Genomic DNA, 23,427 nt, shown 5'->3' on the forward strand with positions numbered 1-23,427 from the left:
CAGGGCCCTGATTTCTCCTCTGGGAGCTCATTCCACCAGGTAGGGGCCCACTGAAAAGGATCTGGCCCTAGTCGCCGCAAGCCTCACCTCCTTGGGTACTGGAATTGCCAGGCGATGTTGTGTCCCCAACCGAAGTGCTCTTGGGGCTATGTATGGGGAAAGGTCCTTCTCCTGATGTTGCCTCCTGGCTCTGGGATTCAGAGGCTGACTGCCTTTGAATGTGGAGATTCCCTTTAGTCGCCATGACTAGTGGCCACTGATAGACCTGTCCTCCATGAATCAATCTAATCCTCTTTTAAAGCTGTCTGCTTCTGTGGCCATCACTACATCCCTTGGCAGCAAATTCCATATTTTAATCACTCTCTGTGTAAAGAAGTACAAACTACTGTGCTAATCAGTTGTGACCTCAAGGACAAAATTAAATAGTTTTTCAGAGCTTCCCCTCATTGTTCTATTAACTTAAAAACATAAACAAACATATTTCACCTTACTGGTTTATAAAATTTACTTATAAAAGACTGGCCATATGTTTCATTTCCCGTTGACCAGGGCCCGTATTTTGTGTTTTGGGGGGAATTGTGGGAATGTGTTTTTCTGTCCATCTCTACTCATACAGGGGGCCAGGCAGCATACATGGCTCTTCTCCCTCATGTTTTATCTTGTGTCTGTGAGATAAACATGACTGAAAGGGAATGACTGGTCCACAGTCACTGCCACCCGACTGCGTGGCAGTCTCAACTCAGGTCTTTCCTCACAGGGATGCCGACCTCTGGGTGCTGGAGATCTCCCAGAATTACAAGTGATCTCTGCAGTTCCCCTGGAGAAAATGGCCGCTTCAGACTACTGTCTGACTCTGTGGCATTAGAATCTTGCCCTCCTCAGACACTCTCCCCAAATCTTCAGGATTTTCACAACCTAACTTTGGCAACCCTACTGCCTTGCCCCAGTCCAATACTCTAATCTGTGCACCACACAGGATATCAAGTAGTTTAAAAAAAAAGTGTGTATATGTGCCATTTCTTGATATCTCAGTGCGTTCCCTTGAATCTTGAGAATTTAAATCTTCATGTGCAAGGCAGATGAACCATCAAGTCAACATATCTTTGGGACCGCCTCTCATGGCATAACCCCCAAAGAGCTCTATGCTCTTTAAATAACAACACACTGACGGTCCCGGGGCCAAGGAATATTCACCTGGCTTCAACTTGAGCTAGAGCCTTCTTGGCGGTAGTTTGAGCTTGGTGGAATGCACTTCCAAGTGAGGTCTGGGCCCTGTGGGACTTGGCTTATTTCCACAGGGCCTGTAAAATGGAGATGTCCCACCGAACATATGGGTGGGTCCAGGAGAATTCCTATTCGTATAGTTCATCCTGCCCCTTCTCCCCCTTTTTTTCCTTCCCTTGAGACACTGATAGTATTATTATACGCCATCTGATTAATTGTAAATATTCGAACTTGAATCTGTGAAATTTATTTGTTTTAACTGTATTTTAAACTGTATTTAAACTGTTTTCTCATATGTTGTGATCTGCTCTGAGCCCCACGATAGTGGGGGAGAGCGGAATAGAAACTGAAAGAATAAATAAATAATTTTTAAAAGTGCGCAGTCTGCCATTTCACATGCTAGGTGAGATTCACTTTGCACTGTTCAATAGGATAACTTCATACATGCAGACACATAGAAGAACAAGAAACAAAGGCTGTGGAGCAGAGAACGCATGAGAGACAGATGCACGGATGGAGCAGAAAGCAGAGGATATGGGGAAGGATGGAATAGAGAAGGCTGACAGGAGAAGGCAACATGACACACAGAGGTGATACGCAGCAGGACATGAGATGCAGGACACCACAGGCATGGATGCAGTGAGCCAAGGTTTGCTGCTCTGCATACCCCTATGCTGCTGTCACTGCTGTCTGACCTGCACACCAAACAATCCCACTACTCCTGTCTCCGCCCTTAAGAGCGCCATTCCATCTCTTGCCTTGGGGGGAAGCAAGTAGAACCCTGGTTGTCCTGCTACTACAAGCCCCGCCAGCTAACTGGGTCAAGCCAGGCCAAGACGGAGAGTGCGGTCCACTTAGGAACCAACTTCCTCCTTACCAGCATTGCCACCATTAACCTGGTCACCCCAATGTCCTACAGCAGGAGGCTATCGGTCAGTAAGCCAGCCCCCTAGCCAGAATCCTCCTTGCTTCCTTTCTTGGTGACTTGAAATCTGGAAGCGACAGTGAGGCAGCTGGCTATTTTAAATGTCTCATGTCTGCACATACCTCCTTCCCACTACGCATGTGTACACAACATAGATATTCACAAAATAAGACGATCTGGGGGGGAGGGAATTGGAAGGGAGGGAAGGATGGTGGGGCAAAATAATGTTTTGTCCACCATGACCCAACTCACGTCCTACCAGTCCACCGCAATCAATGTTTTGCCCCTCTCTTGTATTATAGAAAAGAATGTTCTCTAGTATATTTTTAATATACTAGAGCCAGTTTGGTGTAGTGGTTAAGTGCGCAGACTCTAATCTGGGAGAACCGGGTTTGATTCCCCACTCCTCCACTTGCAGCTGCTGGATGACCTTGGGCAAACCATAGTTCTATTAGAGCTGTTCTCTCAGGGGCAGTTCTCAAAAGAGCTCTCTCAGCCCCACTTACCTCACAGGGTGTCTGTTGTGGGGAGGGGAAGGGAAAGGAATTTGTAAGCCGCTCTGAGACTCCCTTGGGTAGTGAAGGGCAGGATGTAAATCCAATCTCTTCTCTCAATAATAATAACAACAATAACAATAATAACAATAATAATAATAAACATGCACTACAGGCCCAATTAAAAGCGCACACGATAGGTAGAGCAGCAGTGTGTGAGGAGGGCAGGGCTCATGCAGTGTTCCCGAACATGAGAATGGGGATGTTAGAAGTACACAAGGAAGTCTCCGTTCCCACCTGGGAAACGTTGGAGAATCTGCACAACCTCCGCCTTTTCCCTGGTCCCTGAAGGTTCGTATCACCATAGTATCTAATTTGTAGACTTAAAATAGAGCTGTCGCCTGCTCTTAGCACAACCACATGACGCTGTTTGGAAAGAGCTGCTGAACTGATTATTTCAATTAGCTTGCATTTATTTTTAACCATTTGCCGGAGTGGTGCGTAGCACATAATCCCATCCCAGTGCAGTTCACTTGTTCAATATCCTTCCTTTCACTTGTTTTGTATCGCACCTGCCCTGTCTGAATGCCATTTTATTTTTCCTGGAATGCCATTGCCTGGAAAAATAACTATTCTAAGCCAACATTCTTCTCCATCAGTCATGTACAGGGACCTGTCTTCCCTTTTCCTTCCACAGCGGAATCAGAGATAACAGCATCTGCAGAGAGCAAGATGAGGATCATGGAGCTAAATAGCTAGGAAACTTTACTTTGGAAACAGAATAGATGGGAGACAATGAATAGCTTTAGATTTCTTGAGCAAAGTCAGCACATGTGCCGAGTGACTCACTGTCGCAAGGCGTGGCTTGATTTCTTGAGACACCTGAATCAGTTTTGACTTGCCACCCAGTCCAGTGGGAATTTGCAGAGGTCTGCTATCGCACCATCAACTGTAGTTGTGCAGTAAAACCTGGCATCCTTTGGTTTCAATCTGTGTATCTTGACCTAGGCTGCGGTCACACAAACTAAGTAATCCACTTTCAATACACTTTCAGTGCACTTTCAAATTGGATTTTGCCAGTTCACACAGTAACATCCAATTGTAAAGTGCGTTGAAAGTGGATTATTTAGTGTGTGTGACCGCAGCCCTAGAGGATGTATGTGAATGTTCATTTTTTGTGACTCCAGTCTGACACAGGGCGGGGGGGGGGGCTGGTCGTCTTGAGGCTTGCATTTAGACCCGCCAGACCCCACCTCTGCGCTCTCCTCTTTCAAACAAGCCCTTTCTAGAACAGTTGCTTCCGTGTCATTATGCTGTCTGCTATTCCAGTGTGGAATTCTCCCTAGGTGCTTTGCTGTGCTGGTGCGGTAGGTGACGTTTCCACTGATGCAAGCACCATAGCCCTTGATCCTCCCTACTTTTTGCCAGGCACAACAGGCTAATGGGGACCAGTCTGCACCTCTTAGTCTTGGCTCTGCAGTCCCTCCAGCATGGTGCTTGCCCGCCTTGCTTCAGACCTGGACAAACTGCAGATCGGACCGTGTGAGCTCCGCAGCCTGAGTGTGGGCCTGGTGATCCTGCCTCAAGGGTCGGGGTTGGAGGAAATGAACTTCAGGGGCCGTCTCTGTAATTTTCCATCCATGTTGCTGTGAGCCTAGGATTGCTAAATGCCAATGTCAGTACTGTCTCTATTTGAAGAAATAATGTGAGGGAGACTCCATTACAACAACCTCTGTCACTAAGGTAGGGCAAGGCTGTGTGTATTAAACAAACACGTGCAATGAAACTAAAAATCTGATTTTCCCCCCCTCCCCTCCCCACAAATGCAGGAGTGGATCAAGCACTGCCACAAGAACGCCGAACTCCCGTTACCCCCTCCTCCTCCTCTCGCTACCATCGACGCAGGTCCTCAGGGTCACGTGATGAGCGCTACCGGTCAGGTATGTGGGGAAAGGACTCCGGGCTGATGAGAGAAGAGCCTTTCCGACTAGGGATTTGAAGTGGGGGTTCCAATGGCATTTGCTGGAAACAAACAATCAAAAGAAGTTCTGATTTCATTTGCCAAACAATCTCAAGCAAACAAAGTATCAGGAAGGAAAGGAAAATTGAGGAGTAACATGATTTCGGCATGGCTTAATAGCAGAATTATAGCTAATGTTGTGGGGGGGGGTGAAAAATTGTGCATATATAGGGTTGGATCCAGCCAGCTTGTTCACTTAATCACATCCAGTGCCCCGCTGTACTACAGACCCCCTCCCCACGTGGCTTTTGGACATGCAGATACCATGTTTCTGAGCATAGCCTTTAAGATGGTTACTTCCGTCCCTTATCACCCGCGGAAAAGCTAGTTGGATTCAACCTGTAGACCTGTCCTGCCAGTTGATGAGCACCAGCATATCAGTTCTTCTTGGACATCAGTAGAAGAGGGCATGTATTGCTCCTGCCTTCAGGATTGAGCAGAGGTCTCCTTTCATGTATTGCATGCAACCCAAGCCCAGGGCCGCACCTGCATGTGCTGCCATAAACATGTCTGGGGTCAAGAAGAAAGATGCTTCCCCCAAACAGCAAGTGAGTGGTATTTACCAACATGGTTCATGCCTGCTGCACATTTGGAGGAGTGCTTTTTGCATTTTACATGTTCACTGCAGTGCTGAAACAGTGGCATACTTAGGCCGCCTCATCAAGTATGCAGTTGCTCTAGGGCAAAGGCTTGAGAGTTCTCTGCCAAGCCATTAGAGAGTTAGAGGAAGCCCTTGTGCCTGTCAGTACCCTTTCTTTCACCTTCGGTCGTTTATCACAGATCTTAACATTCCTGTGCTTCTATGTGGGTTCTAAAAATGTGTGCATATGCAGTGTATCATAAAACTCTTGAACATGTATTTCCACTTGGTATCTTGTTATTTGGATCTGAGTGGAAGAGCCAGTTGTACAGTCCAGCTCCAGTGTGAAACTTCTTGACTGTACTCAAATAGAAAAGAAGATGGAGAAAATATTCAGTGAGACTCAGTGCTCCAGGGCTACAGTCCTAGTGCAGAGTCTCTAATCACAGCCATGCTCTCTGTAGCTCCAGTGATAATTAAAATCCCAGTGGGAGGGTATCCGCAGAATGCCTGGAAGAGCTCTGGATACAGAAGTGAAAGCAGATGCCGCTGTATAAGTCTGGAAACTTCTGGGCGAGCCATTGCTCACACAGGGCTCTCAAGTCACAGCCAGCATTTAGAGAAGAAAGGTTTCCTGAATAATCTTGGAGCTGTCTGTACACAGAAGTGTTCTCCATTGAAAGGGGGAAAGACAACTTTACACTGGTAGACCTCACATTTGCCTTGGCTGGTAATGGGATCCTTATGTATACAAGGAGCTCTTGGTCACGGAGAATGTTCTTCAGAGGGGTAGAGGTTGAACACATACAGGAAGCTACCTTATACTGAATGTTAGACCTCGGGTCTATCAGAGTCAGTATTGTCTACTCTGGGGCTGGCAGCTTTTGATTGTTGAAGACATCATCAGAGGGCTTTAGGTTGAATGCGTATATGAAAATCATGCTGAAAATCAGACCACTGGTCTATTAAGAGTCAGTATCGGCTACTCCAACTGGGAGCTGCCAGTTGCTGAAAGACGTCTTCAGAGGGTTAGAGGTTGAACACATCCATAAAGCTGCCTTATACACTTCTGCTCTGTCAGAGTCAGTATTGTCTATCCAGAGGTGTCAGACTCATTTGTTACAAAAGCTGGATCTGACATAAGTGTCACTTTGTTGGGCTGGGCCATGTGTGCCATGAAACGTAATGCCAGGTATTGTAGAGATGACCTTTATAAAGGACAGCAGCTGGTATGCTCCAAGTTGGTGTATCCTCACTGCAGGGCCCCAGGGGGTGGGAGGGGGTGCAGAGGAAAACCCACATGGGCAGACTGGAGAGCCAGCGGTGCAGCACTGGGCAGACATTCCCATGCTGCTTGACTGCTGCAGACGAGGTTTTCCGCTGTCCTGAAGCCACAATCTGAGTGGCTCCACCCACTGCCCTCCCCGAGCAGTCTTGTACCAGTTGCTTGTGGGCTGCATGAGAGCCCTGGACGGGCTAGTTCTGGCCCCCGATCCTTATGTTTGACACCCCTGGTCTGCACTGACCGGCAGCACCTCTCCAGAGTCTCAGGTACAGTTCTTTCCCATCACCTACTACTTCATCCTTTTAACCGGAGTTGTTGGGGGTCGAACCTGGGACCTTCTGAGTACAAAACAGATGCTCTGCCACTGAGGCACATCCCCTCGCTCGATGCCTCTTCAAGGGCTCAATTTAGTAGCTTAAGGACTCCAGAGTCCTGAAATTCCCCGGCTTTGAGAATAACTATTATGAACACTTCTAGCTTTCAGGGGTGTAAAGATAAGTTTGAGCCTCTGGTTGCAATAATTTCTGGCAGCCTGTCCTAATTTATTAAATGTATTTGAATCTGGCCTTATCCTTTCATAAATCTCTTACGTGGTTCTCACACACACATCATAAACACATAATTAAAAAACGTATTACACTGTCAACAGTGGCATTCACGATATAGCCATAAATTGAGTGCACTGATGTTTGTAATAAGTTTGGCTGTCCTACCTACATTAAGGCTTTCTGTGAACCAGGCTGGTATAATTATGAGCTGGCAATATGCAGACCTGAAATGAGGACAACTCTGGACATTTCTGTTTACTGTATGTTCACGCATAGAATTGCTACTATCATTAAGGTTATATAGTCAATCAGAGTGTTTTTGAGCAAGTCTACTCAGAATTCTGCTCAGGTCTATTGAAGCATTTGTAGGCATGGATGTAAACATCACCTGATTTTTAAAAAATTAAGTCTCTGTTAAAGGGTTAGAATCACCTGGATGCCCTGACCTGGATTTCCCAGCCTAGCCCAGTCTTATCAGATCTTGGAAGCTCAGCAGGGTCAGGCCTGGTTAGTACTTATGGGAGACCGCCAAGGAAGTCCAGGGTTGTCTGTGCAGAGGCAGGCAATGGCAAATCACCTTTGAACGTCTCGTGCCTTGAAAACGCTACAGGGTCTCCATAGGTCACCTGTGACTTGAGGGTATGTTCCTCCACCACCGCTATTCAGTGGGGCTTACTCCCAGGAAAGCATGTTCCTCCACCACAGCTATTCAGTGGGGCTTACTCCCAGGAACGTTTTTATAGGACTATACTGTGTATGTGCTAGTTTTGCCTCTAAAATAGTGGTGTGGCTTTGATCAAGAAAACAGCGATCACGACAGTCCGCATACTATCCTGAATCTGCCAACTCGTTGCCCATGACATAACTCCGGCTGCTATCACACACACAAAATAATCCACTGTCAGACTCCTGGGCAAGTTATTCTCAACAACACTGTCTTTGGCAGTGATATGTTTATTGAGTTAATACCAACTTCCAGGTCTTAACAGTACTGTGTCAGATCGAACGATTTTGGCGGGTACAATCAAATATATAGGTAATTCAGATGTAACCCCTCCTAAGGCCCACTCGTACGTCACATTCACTCCACCTAGCTCCAGCATCTCAACCCTCCCCCTTCAATTGGGAAAATATATGATCCCATTATCTACTAAGCAAGCTGGCCCCAGAAGTCTCAAGGACATTCCTCTGGGAATAGAGGAAGGCTTCTTCAGAAGAATTACGCTCTCCACACTCACACACCCCACCTAAGGAATTCCCCTCGCCCAACATCCATGGCAAACTGAGCAGAGCAAGGTCTGACAGGTGTGGCTTTGATCAAGGAAATAGCGATCTCGGCGGTCCACACGCTATCCTGAATCTGCCCACTCTTTGCCCACAACATAACTCTGGCTGCTATCAGACACACAAAATAATCCACTTTCAATAGACTTTCCAACTGGATTTTTACTGTGTGAACTGGCAAAATCCAATTCAAAAGTGCATTAAAAGTGGACTGAAAGTGGATTATTAGGGTGTATGATCGCAGCCTCCATTGTCATTGTCAGAAAGGCTGTGACAATGTGCTGGGTTTCAGTTTGGACTTGTGGCAAATGAGTCAGATATCCATCACAAGCTGCCAGAGACAGAGAAGTGTGTGGGGGGGAATATTGGCTTCTCCAGCCAGGTCAGTCGTGTGCTGCAGCTGTCAGCCCTGCACGTGTGATCAGTACAATAAAATAAATTACACAGTCTCTCGGTCTGAACAACAAAAAAGGACAACAACAGATTGAGAAGTCTTCCGTCAAGCTGAAAAGTAATCCTCTTAATTTGCCCTCTGTTAAAAGACCTGCTTTGACTAATCTTCGCTTGCTTTTACTCAGCAAGATTGTTCAGAGTTAGGAGATGAATGAATTATTTGTTGTGATCAAAGACCAGCACTTAAGTAAGTACATTACCAGAAATATTACATTTAAAACTTTTTTTTTGGGGGGGGGGCATCAAATTGCAACTGATTGATAGCAAACCTCGTAGGGTTTTCAAGGCAAGAGGTGTTCAGAGGTGTTTTGCTATTGCCTGTTTCCGTGTCATGGCCCTGGTATTTGCTGGTGGTCTCCCATACAAATACTAACCAGGGTCGACCCTGCTTAGCTTCGGAGATCTGAAAAGATTGGACTATTCTGGGCTATCCAGGTCAGGGCAAAAAAAATTACATAGATTATATTAAAATAAGCAAATATGATTCATTAAATAAATACAGAGCAACTGCACAGAATGTGGCCCCTTTTTCTGTGATCCAGGGCTCATGGTCCAAGAGGAGACTTAGATGAACACAGGGTGCTGCCCAAGTCAGACTGGTGGTTCAGCTAATCCAATACTTGATGGAATCATAGAATCATAATTGGAAGGGACCTCCAGGGTCATCTAGTCCAACCCCCTGCACAATGCAGGAAATTCACAGATACCTCCCCCCGACCCCGTGACCCCTGTTCTTTGCCCAGAAGAGGGCAACGCCCCCCCAAACCCTCCAGGATCCCTGGCCAAACTGGCCTGGATATCTCTTCTGGTGATTTCCAAACAGGGGTCACAGGTCCATTTAATAAGGAGTAATTAATGAAATGATTAGAGGCACCTGCCATTCCAGCTACATCACTGCTTGCTTCATTGTTTTGGCACTGCATCCCTCAGTCACTATAGGCATAGACATGAGCAGTGTTCCCTCTAAGCTGAGTTAGTGTGAGCTAGCTCACAGTTTTTTAGCCTCCAGCTCATACATTTTTTGTCTTAGCTCAGGAAGGAGGGCCCCAGAGCAAACTAATTTATGCAGTAGCCAAATCGCTCGCTCAGAACTTTAATGCCAGCAGCTCACAAAGTAGAATTTTTGCTCACAAGACTCCACAGCTTAGAGGGAACATTGGACATGAGGGAGGGCAAGGTCAACATTGTCCTTCCTGTGCTGAAACAGCCCTGCAGAGCCGCTGTTCACTCACTAGGGGCAAACGTACAGGTTCTCTATATATTGCCTTGATGTTTATCCCATGGAAAAGAGTTAACCTCCCCCTTCCCCAAGCCATGGTCGTGCTCAGAATTGGGGCCCTCTGTACCTATTATTTCAAAAGAGAGCCAGCTTGGTGTAGTGGTTAAGAGCAATGGACTCCAATCTGGAGTACTGGGTTCAATTCCCCACTTCCCCACTTGAAGCCAGCTGGGTGACCTTGGGCGAGTCACAGCACACTCAGCCCAAAAAAAGCATAGCTCACCAACTACTGGTGCCAAAAAAAAGAGCTACAGCTTCAGGCAACCAAACAAGCCTTTGGGGTCTCCTGACTATTCCACACACAATGCAATGCAATAATGTGTTTTGTTTATTTCAGAAGAGGTGGAAAATTCTTGGGATCTCTAGACATGGAACTTAAGTTTTGGGGGGGCAGGAGTAAAGGGCAGCTTTGGTTTTAATGTAGAAAACAGTGCAGCTCAGCTGTTGGAAGTATGAAAAACAGTGGCCCTTTTGGGCCGACAGAGGCTGCCGGCCATAGGTCTTGCCTTCTCGGCTTTGCTGCCTGAGATCTTTTTAGTTGCAGACACCACGAATTGGACCTTAGACCTTTTGCATGCGGGAAATACGCTCTTCGATTGGGCTATGGACAGTCCTCCAGTGTAGCTGGCGAAAAGTGGCCTCACAGCTTTCAGCAGTTCATTCTCCGTTGTGTTTGGATGTGGCCAGGACAGACCACAGTCACCACAAATTAATGGGAGAAGGCTGGATGGAGTGCGTGTACTTAATAGGGCAGAAAGTTAGCTTACAGCGTGACAAACACTGAAGCAAGGAAAAATACCCAGTCATCACTAATTATGTCAAAAGAAAATTTCTGATTTTGTAACTTGCCCTTTCTACAGGATAGAAAGCTAATATCCTTCTGACAGAGGGTTGTTCCAAAACCGAGTTTCTGTGTTTCATCATTTTTGCAAACGGATATTGAACTTCACGGCCATTTTTTAGATGACTGCAGCCCTTAAAGCCTTCTGCTGCGTCACATAATTGAGGCCATACGGCAAACAGACAAGGCTGCCAGCTGACCCAAAAGCCAAGCCTAGCCTCATCCTGCGTTCTTTAACAGCAGCCTGAACTGCAGGCAACAACAGGTGACGTTTGACACAGTGTGCAACTGGACAGTTATCCCCCAATGTTTGCCAGTCAAGCAGTTGTTACAGACACAGGAGCAGAGGGCAGGGAAAGACTCTAACCAGTGCAGCTTTTCTCGTGGTACTCTACCTTTTGCCCGGAAAGGAAGAACCAATCGTAGCATCCCAAATAAATGCCTGTGCTCCTTCTTCAGAGGGATTGATTGTTAACGGCATTAGTGTTATCAATTTCCATGGCGTCGCCAGCCACCTCGCCACTCGATAACAGCAGGCTAATGACACCGAAAGAAACAAGAGGCTACAAATCCTGTCATTCAGCCGCTTGCACCATAGCACATTAACTGCTTTATCACCTGTCAGTACCAATTAGCACATGTCCTCATCCCATCGCTAATAGACACTTGGCATCAAAATTAATTATATAGCTGCAATGTCTAAAAACGTGAGTATCTCCTGCAATTCTTGCGAAGTACTTCCACACTTTCTCTAGCGAGCGGAGGGCCGATTGTCAGTTTCTCGTTAATACCATACATAAATATCTGCTTCCTGTCTACATTAAAGGCAGGTAGTGCCTAAACACATCCACCCACCAATAGAGGGATTATTGTTATGTTTATAATTCTTTTCTTGTTCCATTGAAGTTAGTCGCTTGAATTGAAAAAAATCAGTTTCAAAAGCCTTTTGGCCAAGTGGTTGTGGGGGGGGGGAGAAATAGGGGGGGAGCACAGTTGGGCAGGTGGAACTAGTTGTAAGTTTTCTGGAAGGCAGCCAGTGGTGACTTACTGCCAAGTAATGTATTTAGGACCAGAACGTTAGGGTTCCCCAAGGAGGAATGGGACCTCTTCCAATCTCTGCAGTTGGCATACCCAAACAATGACCGCTTTCATTAAAAACTGACGCCTGAAATCCAAAAGAGAAATAAAAAGACATTTTACAACTAAGGAAATCTAGCAGGAAATAAACTTTAATCTTCCCCTCGTAATCCTACTCCTTTCTCCGTCATCCCTGGAGGCAGGAAATCGGTTGCCCTTTCCCTCTGGTGAGGAAGAGGGAGTACTCGCCCCCTCCTTAGTTCACAGACCTCCGTAGCTGTCCAGTGGCAACACTGTGTGGCCAGCACTTCAAACCAGGATGAAAGAAACATATAAACTCAGCAAAAGAAACAAAGACAGATTCACACTCCGGGGGGGGGGGGGCTTGCTGGTCTTGGGAGGAAAGAGGAGCAGCGTTGAATACCTGTATGTGGCACAATGGATAAAATGTGTTGCCCCAACTCCTGGCCACCTGTGGAACTCAGTGGGTGGCCTAGGACAGCTAAGAGACAGTGTGATGTAGTGGTTAGAGTAAAGGGCTAGGACTGGGGAGACCCAGGTTCAAATCCTCACTCAGCCATTGGGCGACCATTTGCCAGTTGCTCTCTCTCTCTCTCAGCCAAACCCACCTCACAGGATTATTGTCAGGAGGAAATGGAAGTGGGGAGAAACTGGCGTGTCAGCCCGAGCTCTCAGGAGGAAGGCTAGGGTAATCTGTATGAATTGGCACCTTTCAACTAAAGCAGTAAATGGGCATGAGACCTGGGCAATACAAGCGAACAGCCTCTTTCCCCAGTGGTCACATGAGACGCATCATGTGGAGGTTGAAAGAATCTTGGCCTACTAACGTGGAAACTTTAAATATTTACTGGGCAACACTTGATTGTACTGAGAAAGGCATGCAGAGTCGTGAGCCAAAGTGGAAGTAATAAATCACCTGCTGCACATGAGGCCTTTTCTATGCTTCTGGAGCGGTACTGCTAATGCCAAGATATGGAAGTCGGTGTGCCCACCTTTCCTGCTAAGAGAGAAAATGTGGCATTTCCTGTATGCTGGCAAGGACAGGGATATTGGGACTAAAGAGGAGCTGGCTCAGAATTGCAGCCCTTTACACGGTGATCTGAATGATAGAAATAGCCCGGCTTTTCTGGTGCCATTTCATTTTGGTAAAGGAAAAAGTGTTATTAGCATTGGGTTGCCAGCTCTGAGTTGGGAAATACTTGGAGATTTTGGGGGTGGAGCCTGAGGAGGCTGGGATTTGGGGGACTTCAACGGGGTTTAATGCCACAGAGTCCACCTTTCAAAGGGGCCATTTCATTCAGGTGAACTGAGCTCTGTCACCTGGAAATCAGTTGTAAACCCAGGAAATCTCCAGCCACCACCTGAAGGTTGGCACAGTGGGCACAGTGGGCAAACCAATGACGAGGGAAGGGGGGAGAGAGAGAGCTGTGGCTGCCTTATCTCATAAGAACATAAGAGACGCCAATGTTGGATCAGGCCAATGGCCCATCCAGTCCAACACTCTGTCACACAGTGGCCAAAAATACCAGGTGCCATCAGGAGGTCCATCAGTGGGACCAGGACTCTAGAAGCTCCACTGTTGCCCCCACAAGCACAACGAAGAAGGAGGAGGGGAGGAGGAGATTGGATTTATACCCCGCCCTTCACTCGGAGTCTCAGAGCGGCTTATAAACTCCTTTCCCTTTCCCTCCCCACAACAGACACCCTGTGAGGTAGGTGGGGCTGAGAGAGCTCTGACAGAAACTGCTCTTTCAAGGGCAGCTCTGACAGAACTATGGCTTGCCCAGGGTTATCCAGCAGCTGCAAGTGGAGGAGTGGGGAATCAAACCCGGTTCTCCCAGATTAGAGTCCACACACTTAACCACTACACCAAACTGTAGTGCATCACTTGCCCCAGACTGAGAGTTCCTATCTAGAGTTCCTATCTCCTCCTACACTGACCGACTGGAAGATTTGTGAGGTGATCCAGTTACAAGATAGCCACCTCATATTTGATATCAGAAGATTTGCAGTACCTGTTGAGGCTTGTGCTGTAGATGGCTCCATTTAAGGACAAACAATTTTCACTGATTGTATTTCAGTGGCACTAGAAGGGGGGGCAGGTATCCCTGTTTTCCCCGCTCACTACCACCCCCTCAGTCAAATGCCAAACACACTTAGGCTGCTAAACCTTCCACTAGTCCACACCTGCCTTCCTTTAAACAGCTTTGCCTGGGGACAGCCTCAGGGTGAGATTTTGAAAACAAAAATCAGAGCATGAAGAATAATAGCAATGAAAATGTAGTCAAGGTAAGGCAGTGGATAAAACTAGGCATTCTAATGGCCAAGCAGGTCCTGAAGGCCGTAGATCCAGTGCGTGAATACAGCCTGAGCATAGAGGTGAAAGAAGTACATGGGCGAGCAGAGTTTAATAACCCACAGTTTACCTTATTGCAGTCCTTCGCCCAAATTCCCTGTTCCTGCTGTTCGGCTCCAAAACTGAAAGTAAACCAGTGCGGAAAAGGGGGTGGGGAAGAGACAGTGAGAGAAAAAGGGCTGGATCCAGACTAAATTTTCCAATGGCAGAATGTAACTTTGCTGCCTCTCCCCTCCAACTGCAGCCCACTGATCACCATGAAATGCCGCGTCTAGGGGATACGGAGGCTTGCCAGCAAGACCCTTTGTCCACTGCTCCGAATGAGAGCAGGAGGGGAAAAAATGATGTCACTAACCACAGAGTTTGACCATAGAGTTTCTGGCAATTCCTAGAACAACCAGAGGTCATTTCGGGGGGGAACGCAGGAGAACGCAGTTCCCCCGGGGGAGGCACAAGGGCGGGGCACATGACAAAGCCCCGCCCCCTGCTACCGGCCGCCCCGCTTCCGGCCCTCATTCAGCCAGGAGGAGGCAGGAGAAGAGGGAGGATAAGTTGCTTCCTCCCTGCCTCTCCCCACCCCTGCCTGTACGAAATGACCCCTGAGAACAACCCTTTGTCACTTCCAGGTTTTACTGTAAAATGAAGTAGCAGTGTCCAATGTTCCCTCTAAGCTGTGTAGTCTTGTGAGCAAAAAATTCTACTTTGTGAGCTACTGGCATTAAAGTTGTGAGCAAGCAGTTTGGCTACTGTATAAATTAGTTTGCTCTTGAGCCATCCTTCCTGAGCTAAGACAAAAATGTGTGAGCCGGAGGCTACAAAACTGTGAGCTGGCTCACACTAACTCAGCTTAGAGGGAACACTGGCAGTGTCACTGACATCAGACATTTCCCCTCCCCCCCAGTCCCTGTCCTCTGCTCTCTCCTCAGGTTCCTGGGGCAGCCTGACGCACCTCTAGGGATAGGGGATCTTGAGGCATGACATGAGGTGATCTCAACACAAGGGGAGAGTCACTGGAAATTCTCAATTCAGTCTGGATCCAACCCAAACAGGGGGAGGAGGGACAGTTTCTCCCCTCACTCAGATAATCTCTCTCCCACCCGCCCAACACATTTTGTGTCTGACAGCAGCAGGTACCAGTTTGATCGCACAAATCTGCCATCTTGTCTGGCTTGGCCCTTTTGCTACATAGTATGAGACCACCTAGCAAGAATACCTGACAGGCTGAATAATGAGCCTCACACAGGCAGTCCTCGCACAAGTCAAGCAATTAGCCATCCCAATTGTGGCGCTTCACTTTGCGCCATTTATATCAATTCTCCAAGAATAGCAAGAACTGCAAATTGAATCCAATATGTGGGCCATCCAATCTGGAATGGGAAGAGGAGAGGAAACAGAAGGTTAATACCGGCTCGCATACAAGAGAATGAGAAGGTTTTATTCAACACTTCATGTTTTTACAATGAGATTTTCTTGAAGAGAGGGGGGGTGGCGGTTTGGTTTTTTTTTTAAGGTTAGTTCCTTGAGGGATCATTCAGACTTTGTATATCCTGGAAAATTCCAATCACATTTTATTGTCAAACAACACACAATGGAAATTACAATTGTAATTCAATGCAAGTAATTTCCATGTGGCTGGGAAATTGCAGGTGCCTATTAATAACCGCAGTTCTCTCAGATGGTTTATTTTTCACCCATGTCATATTCAAACAGCTAAAAAGAACCCTCTAACCCCCTTTCTAATCTCAGAAGTATACATTTGAGTAATAAATGTGAGGGTCAGTACAGTGTAAAAGAAGGACAATAGCTCCCCTGTGTAGCCACTAGATGGTGGGGAAAGCCATCACCTCTGTGAGAAGAGATCGGTTTTCTCCCCTACCCATACAATAGCTGCATTCAGACTTCTCAAACAAACCACGGTTTCTTCATTCTTAGAACTACCCAGGACATTCTTGGGCTTCTGCATGTCTTTCTATCTGCTCTTCTTCTTCCCATCATGCAGAATGCCAGGGTTGAAGATTTCTGGTTTGCAACTTGCCTCAGTTTGTTGTCATTTCTAGCTGGACATTTTAACAAACTGCAGTCAGGTTCTTGCTTACAAACTAAGATTCTGAACCATGGTGACAAGAAACAAACATCAGTTTATTGAAAGGGCTGATCTAAACATGATGAATGACTATTATTTCTAAACCAGTAAATCTTGGCATGACCTGATTTGTTCATGATGTCTGAATTCAGCCAAAGTGTATGGGTGCTGGAGGTTGAGTTGCCAACCTCCAGGCAGGGCCTGGAATTACAGTGGGTCTCCAGGCTACAGAGATCAGTTCCCCTGGGGAAAATGGCTAATTTGGAGGGAAAACACTATGGAATTCTATCCCTCTGAGGTCCCTCCAATCCCCAACCTCCCCCAATCTCTACAAGTTTCCCAATCCAGAGTTGGCAGCCCTCTCTGGAGGCCTACGTCATATATATTGGGAGAGGAAGTTGTGTTTGTCATAGTTGAAATCCACCCAAACCATACAAGAAGCAGATTCAGGTGGGTAGCCATGTTGGTCTGAAGCAACAGAACAAAGTTTGAGTACAGTGGCACTTTTAAGACCAATAAAGTTTAATTCTGGGTATAAGATTTTCTGTGCAAAATGGTACCAGAAGGATTGCCTCAATGATAAAACTCAAATCAAGGATTATTTTTAATAGTAGACATGAGAGTTCTCTAAGGACTTCGGTTATATGATCAGGGATGCTAAAAACTGTTGATTCAGGATTGTAAACCCATTTCAACCACTTCATCTCTTGTTTACTTACAGGTATAGAGAATATAAGCCTGTCCCAGTCCCTAAAATCTCGGTAAATACAGTCCCTTGTAGGCTTGAAATGAACTACAAATGCCAACTAAGTCATCGTGGTATTACTAAGCCGTGTATTCTTTTTAAAAAACCGAGGTGAGGAGGCAGCAGGTCCTGAATATTCAGGTTCTGTTAAACTTGCCAGGCTCCTGGTCAGGGCAGTGGACCCCCCGCTTTTGTGGGTTCTGGCTTGTCGCTGGCCAGCTGGCCAGTGGTGGAAACTTTGCCCCCAAACAGACAATATGCTGACATCAATTCTGAAACTGACATCATTGTGTCGGTGCCATCGGGGGCAACACTCTACTTTTGAGGGCAAATCTCCATGGTTTGTAGCCATTTTTACCACAGAGTTTTTTTCTAAAAAGTGGAGCGTTCCCTCCACATTCCGGAAGTGATGTCAGTGCGTTGCCGATGTCCCTGCCCACCCCCAGAACACCCCTCAATTCCCCCACTGGCAGGAGGAAAGCACCTGGCAACCCTATGTTTTCCTAACCATTGACTCATTTCTAGCTCACACTATCCCCTTCTTTGCATATACTAATCCAAACATTTAAAGTAAATTCATATGTAATTGGGCTGTCTATCATAACTGATAGACCTATTGCAGTTTTTCTTTTGCTTTTCTGTAATTCTTAGTATGAATACCCCAAACCTTAGAAATCTGAGGGGGGTACATGATATGTAGAAAATTACCAGGTGTAACATTACCCATCAGCCATCTCATACTGCAGAAAGCCTCACTTGATAATTGTTTGCCTCTCACACAGCTATTAAAAGCATAGGAGACCTCCAGGAACAATGGTAGCAAGAATCCTACATTGTAAATTAGAGACAACCAGGCAAAGGGAGCAATCCTCAACAGGTCTACTCAGAAATCAGTCCCAGGATTAGTGTGGCTTACCCCCAGGGAAATGGCAAATTAAATATTTAAAACAATTCAAATTCCCTTCCCCTCACTGTTTGGGGAGATGTAGTTTTTAAATATAATTAAAATATAATAAAACCCAATGCTCAGACCCAACAGCAGCAGTAAATCCAGTTTGAACTACAACCCCACAGGTATAAATAATTAAATTTTAAAAAGAAAAATCCTCAAATTAAATCACCATTGCTTATTTAAAATCTGTGCCTTGTAATGTTTTGCTTAAAATGTTAGGAAAGTGCTGCATTAAAGAAAACAGGCAATTGTTTTATTACGCATTTGTGCTATAGCTCTTTGCAGGTCAAATAGTTCTTAGTGAATTCGCTGGGACTTCCAAATCAACATGCTTGTGGACAGCGTGTGAAAGTGCACAACATGTTGCTAATAATAATGTCCAGATTCATATCCATGATAAGCTGCGAGGTGAAGTGTTAGCATTCTCTTTGTATGCACTGGAAATAAGAGAACTGTGATTGCTCGCACTGAGATAATAACAGTGGCAATGCTACGTTATGCTGGCTTTTTTAAAAAAGTCTCTTGAAATATACCTTACATGCGGAACAATGACAAGATACAGAACTAAAAATACAGGGTGGGCCATTTACTCTTGAAATAGCACATGGATACTGAGGAACAAGAACAAGTAGGGTTGTTATTCTCCAGTCCTTCTCCTGGCAGTGAGACTGTTCCACCCTGTATGCTCAGAGCTCACTGTGCTTGAATATTTCCTGGGCCACCGCATTTCAGTACAGTAAAGATTACAAGATTGGTCATCTTTATAAGATGACATTCTCCTAACACTGCAGTTCTTTGCACTCTTACTTGAGAGTTTACCTTATGGAACAATGGAGCTTACTTCTGAGTATATATGCAAAAGAAAAGGTTGTTGGTTCGTATCTTTAAAGAAGAAATCTTGTCTTTTGCTTTTAGGGGTTTTTTTATTATTTGTTTTTAATATCATCCTTCCCGTGGCTAAGCATGCTGCCTTGCATTATGTTTCAAAAGAAAAGGTTGTTGGTTCATATCTTTACAGAAGAAATCTTGTCTTTTGCTTTTAGGGTTTTTTTTTGTTTGTTTTTAATCTCATCCTTCCCATGGCTAAGCATGCTGCCTTGCATTATGTTTTTTAAAAATGTAGCTGAAGGAAGGCTATAAGGGTATGGCTTATGGCCAGTGCACCTTGCTAATAGATGGCTTTATTTATTTATTTCATTTGTAGTCTAATTTTCTTGCTGAGACTCAAGGTGGATTATCAGATATAAAAAACAGTGCAACCTCAGTTGTTTTCTGAGAATATGCATGATTAAAGCCACAAAAAGCTACTTTGCAGTTTTGTGGTTTCTTTTTCCGGCATTAGTCCAATTTGGGTTGGTATACTGTGTTCCCATATAAACTTCTTCCTGGCAGTTAATATGATCAGGCGAAATTCCTAGTTTAGGACCCCGGTCACACGGCAAAGTTACCGCAGGAGAGGCACGGAAGGTGGGTGGATTATCCGGGCGCGATCACACCCCAACATCTGGGAAGTGGAGCGCACCCGTGGCTTACCGCCGACAATGCGCATTTAAAAACTAGTACCTCCAAGGTACTAGTAAACGTTTGCCACGGGCTGCCTCCAGACACCCGTGGTGTGATCGCACCGGCACGCGGCATTCCCCTCCGGTCCCTCGTTTACCCGCTGGCGCCGAGGGAAGGACCCGTGGTGTCCCGCCGGCGTGTCTGATCACGTAATCGCAGATCAAACTGTGCCGGGACAGTTAGCCACACCTCCCCTCCGTGATATCCGGCCCGTGTGACCAGGGCCAAAGTATACTTTTCACTGTTACTCTGTCCTAGAAAGTGCTGTTCTGTGTCCAGTCAATGAAAATGGTCCAAACTCTCTCTTTTTGAAAAAACACAAAAAGATTGTTGAATAGATTTTTCTCCAAGGTTTACCTTTTTAAATATTATTTTGTTTGATTTCCAGCCCGTTTGCTGCCTACCAGCAATGGTTAAAACGCACTGAGGGAGGTTGTTTCATTAAAATAAGACTGGTTGCTTTTAAAAATGTACTTTATATAAATCAAAATATTTTACCTTCCAGAATCGAACATTGAGTCGTTATTAGCGTGCGGGGAGGGGGGGATACTGAAGTCTCTAGTCATGGAACAAAATGAGCACAGACTTCAAAATAGGATAACTTGTATTTTTTTGTATTTTTTCCCTCCCACCCCATATTTTCCCAGAACTTTGATACTGTCATTAAAACATTTCAGTGAACTAGAGGATACATTTGTTGTCAGAATGTGGTGGAGGTTTTCTGGTGGATTTTGACCTCATGTTTCTGCTCTTAGAACATGCCTTAAATGTGAAACAAAACACTTCCTTGAAATATGTTTTTAAAGGACTTGTGGTTTCTTGTTTCCCTAGAAGTTATGAGCTGAAAGTCAAACCAGTTTTTCCAAGATATTTCTTTTACTGACAGTGCTTGGGGCTTTGAATTACTGCCTCTCTGCAGTTACTGAACCCAGTGGAGGATTTCCTATCACTACAAACTGTACACCTCCTCTTGAGCGTGTGACTGTTGAAGGTATAGGAAAAAAGGTACCAGAAAAAGCATATCAGTGTTCATGCAGATGCATACCACCCATCTTGCCTTGACCCCCACAGACAAACAAAATTGGAACCAATGCTCCCTAAGCTGTGGAGTCTTGTGAACAAAAAATCTACTTTGTGAGCTATGGGCATTAAAGTTGTGAGCAAGCGATTTGGCTACTGCATAAATCAGTTTGCTCTGGAGCCACCCTTCCTGAGCTAAGACAAAAATGTGTGAGCTGGAGGCTAAAGAACAGTGAGCTAGCTCACACTAACTCAGCTTAGGGGGAACACTGATTGGAACTTGAGTGGTTGTGATTTATCTTGTTTAAACAGTGCCCCCTTGTTCTAAAATTCTGCACTCTATGCCCAACATGCTTGTCTAAAGCACCCAAAAAAATATCAGAATTGAGCCATTAGCACAATTACCAGAGCTTTCAAAAATGTACACAAATATGTAACTTTATTACAGTTGGGGGGAAATGTCCTGTCTCTTTGATAGATGTCGTTTACCCGGTGATATTATTTACCTCCCTGACATGAAAAGCTTTCTGTGCTCTTTTCTGCACATGAGGTCTATTCCAGGGAAGAGACATTTTTCTCCAGGCCTACTGGCCATCCTAATTCTGGTGCATACCTTGCTGATTGTTGTGTGACTCTCTGCAGAACTAGGGTTCTTGTGTACAAGTCTGAAGGATGCATAAATCTTGCGCCTAAGGAATTCATAAAATCACTGCTCTTGTAAAAGGCTCTCTGGGTTTATGGGATTCATTTGCTTGACTTCCAAACTAATATTTAGTTTTCAATTCTAGACGTCCATACAGAAGCCGTCCAGGCAGCTCTTGCAAAACATAAAGAAAGGAAGATGGCGGTGCCGATGCCATCCAAGCGACGTTCATTGGTAGTGCAAACCTCAATGGATGCCTACACACCCCCAGGTATGAGGCTGGTGCTATGTGTCTTCTAGCAAATATTTTAAAACTTTTTAAAAATTATTAGTTCATGTTCAGTGTTACTTGAATTAGAATTAAAGAAACTTTAAAAGATGAGGGAGGAATGTTGGAAAGCAATCCAGTTTCGTGGTTGTTCATATAGAAGTCTTTGAGACCGACTCCAGGGTTAGTTTGCATTCACCTGCAATCTAAATCAAATCCAACAACCATAAGAACATAAGAGAACATAAGAGAAGCCATGTTTGATCAGGCCAATGGCCCATCTAGTCCAACACTCTGTTCTCATACAGTGGCCAAAACCCAGGTGCCATGAGGAGGTCCACCAGCAGGGCCAGTTTTCTGGCTAGTTATCCAATTGTTCTTAAGTGTCCCTTTTGGACTTTTCCAGTAGAAGTCACTGTCCCACTTTGTATTTTCCCATTTACTATGGCTAATACCTCTGATCTTAATTACTTAATTACAAAGAGCCAGTTTGGTGTAGTGGTTAAGTGCGCGGACTCTAATCTGGGAGAGCCGGGTTTGATTCCCCACTCATCCACTTGCACCTGGCTGATGACCTTGGGCAAGCCGTAGTTCTGATAAGAGCTGTTCTTGAAAAAAGAGCAGTTTCTGTCAGAGCTCTCTCAGCCCCACCTACCTCACAGGGTGTCTGTTGTGGGGAGGGGAAGGGAAAGGAGTTTGTAAGCTGCTCTGAGACACCTTTGGGTAGTGAAGGGCGGGGTATAAATCCAATCTCTTCTTCTCTTCCTCTTCTTTTACTTGACAACAAGTCCTATCTAAATACAGAGGGCCTAACTTCTGAATAAAGGTCTTAAGGTCAAGATGGTATTTTTAGTTGGTGTGGATATGGCAGTGCAAATAGATTGTCTCCTCTATTACTAAGACCTGCAGATAGGGCAGGGCTGTGAGTCCTCCTTGGGCCATTACTTATGAGTGTACAAAGCAGAGCTTCGTCTGTTGCAGCGCTGCAGCTTTAAAATTCCCTTTCCACGGAGGCCCACTGGGCAAAACACTGTATATTTTGGATTAGCCTGGCAAGCAAGAGAAGAAGAGTTGGTTTTTATACCCCGCTTTTCTCTACCTTAAGGAGTCTCAAAGCATCTTACAATCGCCTTCCCTTCCTCTCCCCACAACAGGCACCTCATGAGGTAGGTGGGGCTGAGAGAGTTGTGAGAGAATCATGACTGGCCCAAGGTCACCCAGCAGGCTTCACGTGGAAGAATGGAGAATCAAACCCGGTTCTCCCAGATTAGAGTCCACCACGCAGGAGATGGAGGGCATTGGGGGTGGGGGGGATGACATTCTGATGTCACTTCCGGGGAAAACTTGAACATGATATCAGTTCTTTTCTCTCTAGCAATCAGCAAATTCAGAAGATTCCTAGAAAGGACTGACAGTGCACCCAGTTTTCTCTGAGGGAGACCTCACATCATTGGTTTGACAGCCTTTTTTGTTAGTTTGTTTTCCTTCCACTGCAGCTTAAAACAGTGATGGGTCGTGGGAGCTGGGGGGCAGGGGATAGCCACCCCCCACTATGGGTTTGGCAACCTTGTTGTGGCACAAGGCGAATACGTTCTTGCAGCCCGATCTTCACATATGTAAGCATAATATTCTGGTTTTCCTCTGCCCCAAGCCTTTCAGCTTCTTGACACTGTGACTAATTTGCAAGTGAAGAAGATGTTTTTATTAACAGCTGAATTTTTGCTCTTTAAATTAAAGGTCAAAGCAGGTTTGGAGGGAGGGCATAA

At 45.6% G+C, this 23,427-nt stretch overlaps 1 protein-coding gene across 1 annotated transcript in view; it reads left to right on the forward strand.

Annotated features, from left to right (window-relative positions):
- The window catches only part of LOC107120489 (disco-interacting protein 2 homolog C-like), a 352,819-nt gene that overhangs the window by 248,768 nt on the left and 80,624 nt on the right, over positions 1-23,427 (forward strand). The window contains exons 3-4 of the mRNA XM_015423200.1: positions 4,473-4,583; positions 21,539-21,664. Coding sequence (XP_015278686.1) covers positions 4,473-4,583; positions 21,539-21,664 — 237 coding nt within the window. The remainder of the gene's footprint in view (positions 1-4,472; positions 4,584-21,538; positions 21,665-23,427) is intronic.

Source organism: Gekko japonicus, unplaced genomic scaffold (assembly GCF_001447785.1).
Source record: "Gekko japonicus isolate JY-2015 unplaced genomic scaffold, Gekko_japonicus_V1.1 scaffold839, whole genome shotgun sequence".
In the NCBI taxonomy this organism is placed as follows: Eukaryota; Metazoa; Chordata; class Lepidosauria; order Squamata; family Gekkonidae; genus Gekko; species Gekko japonicus.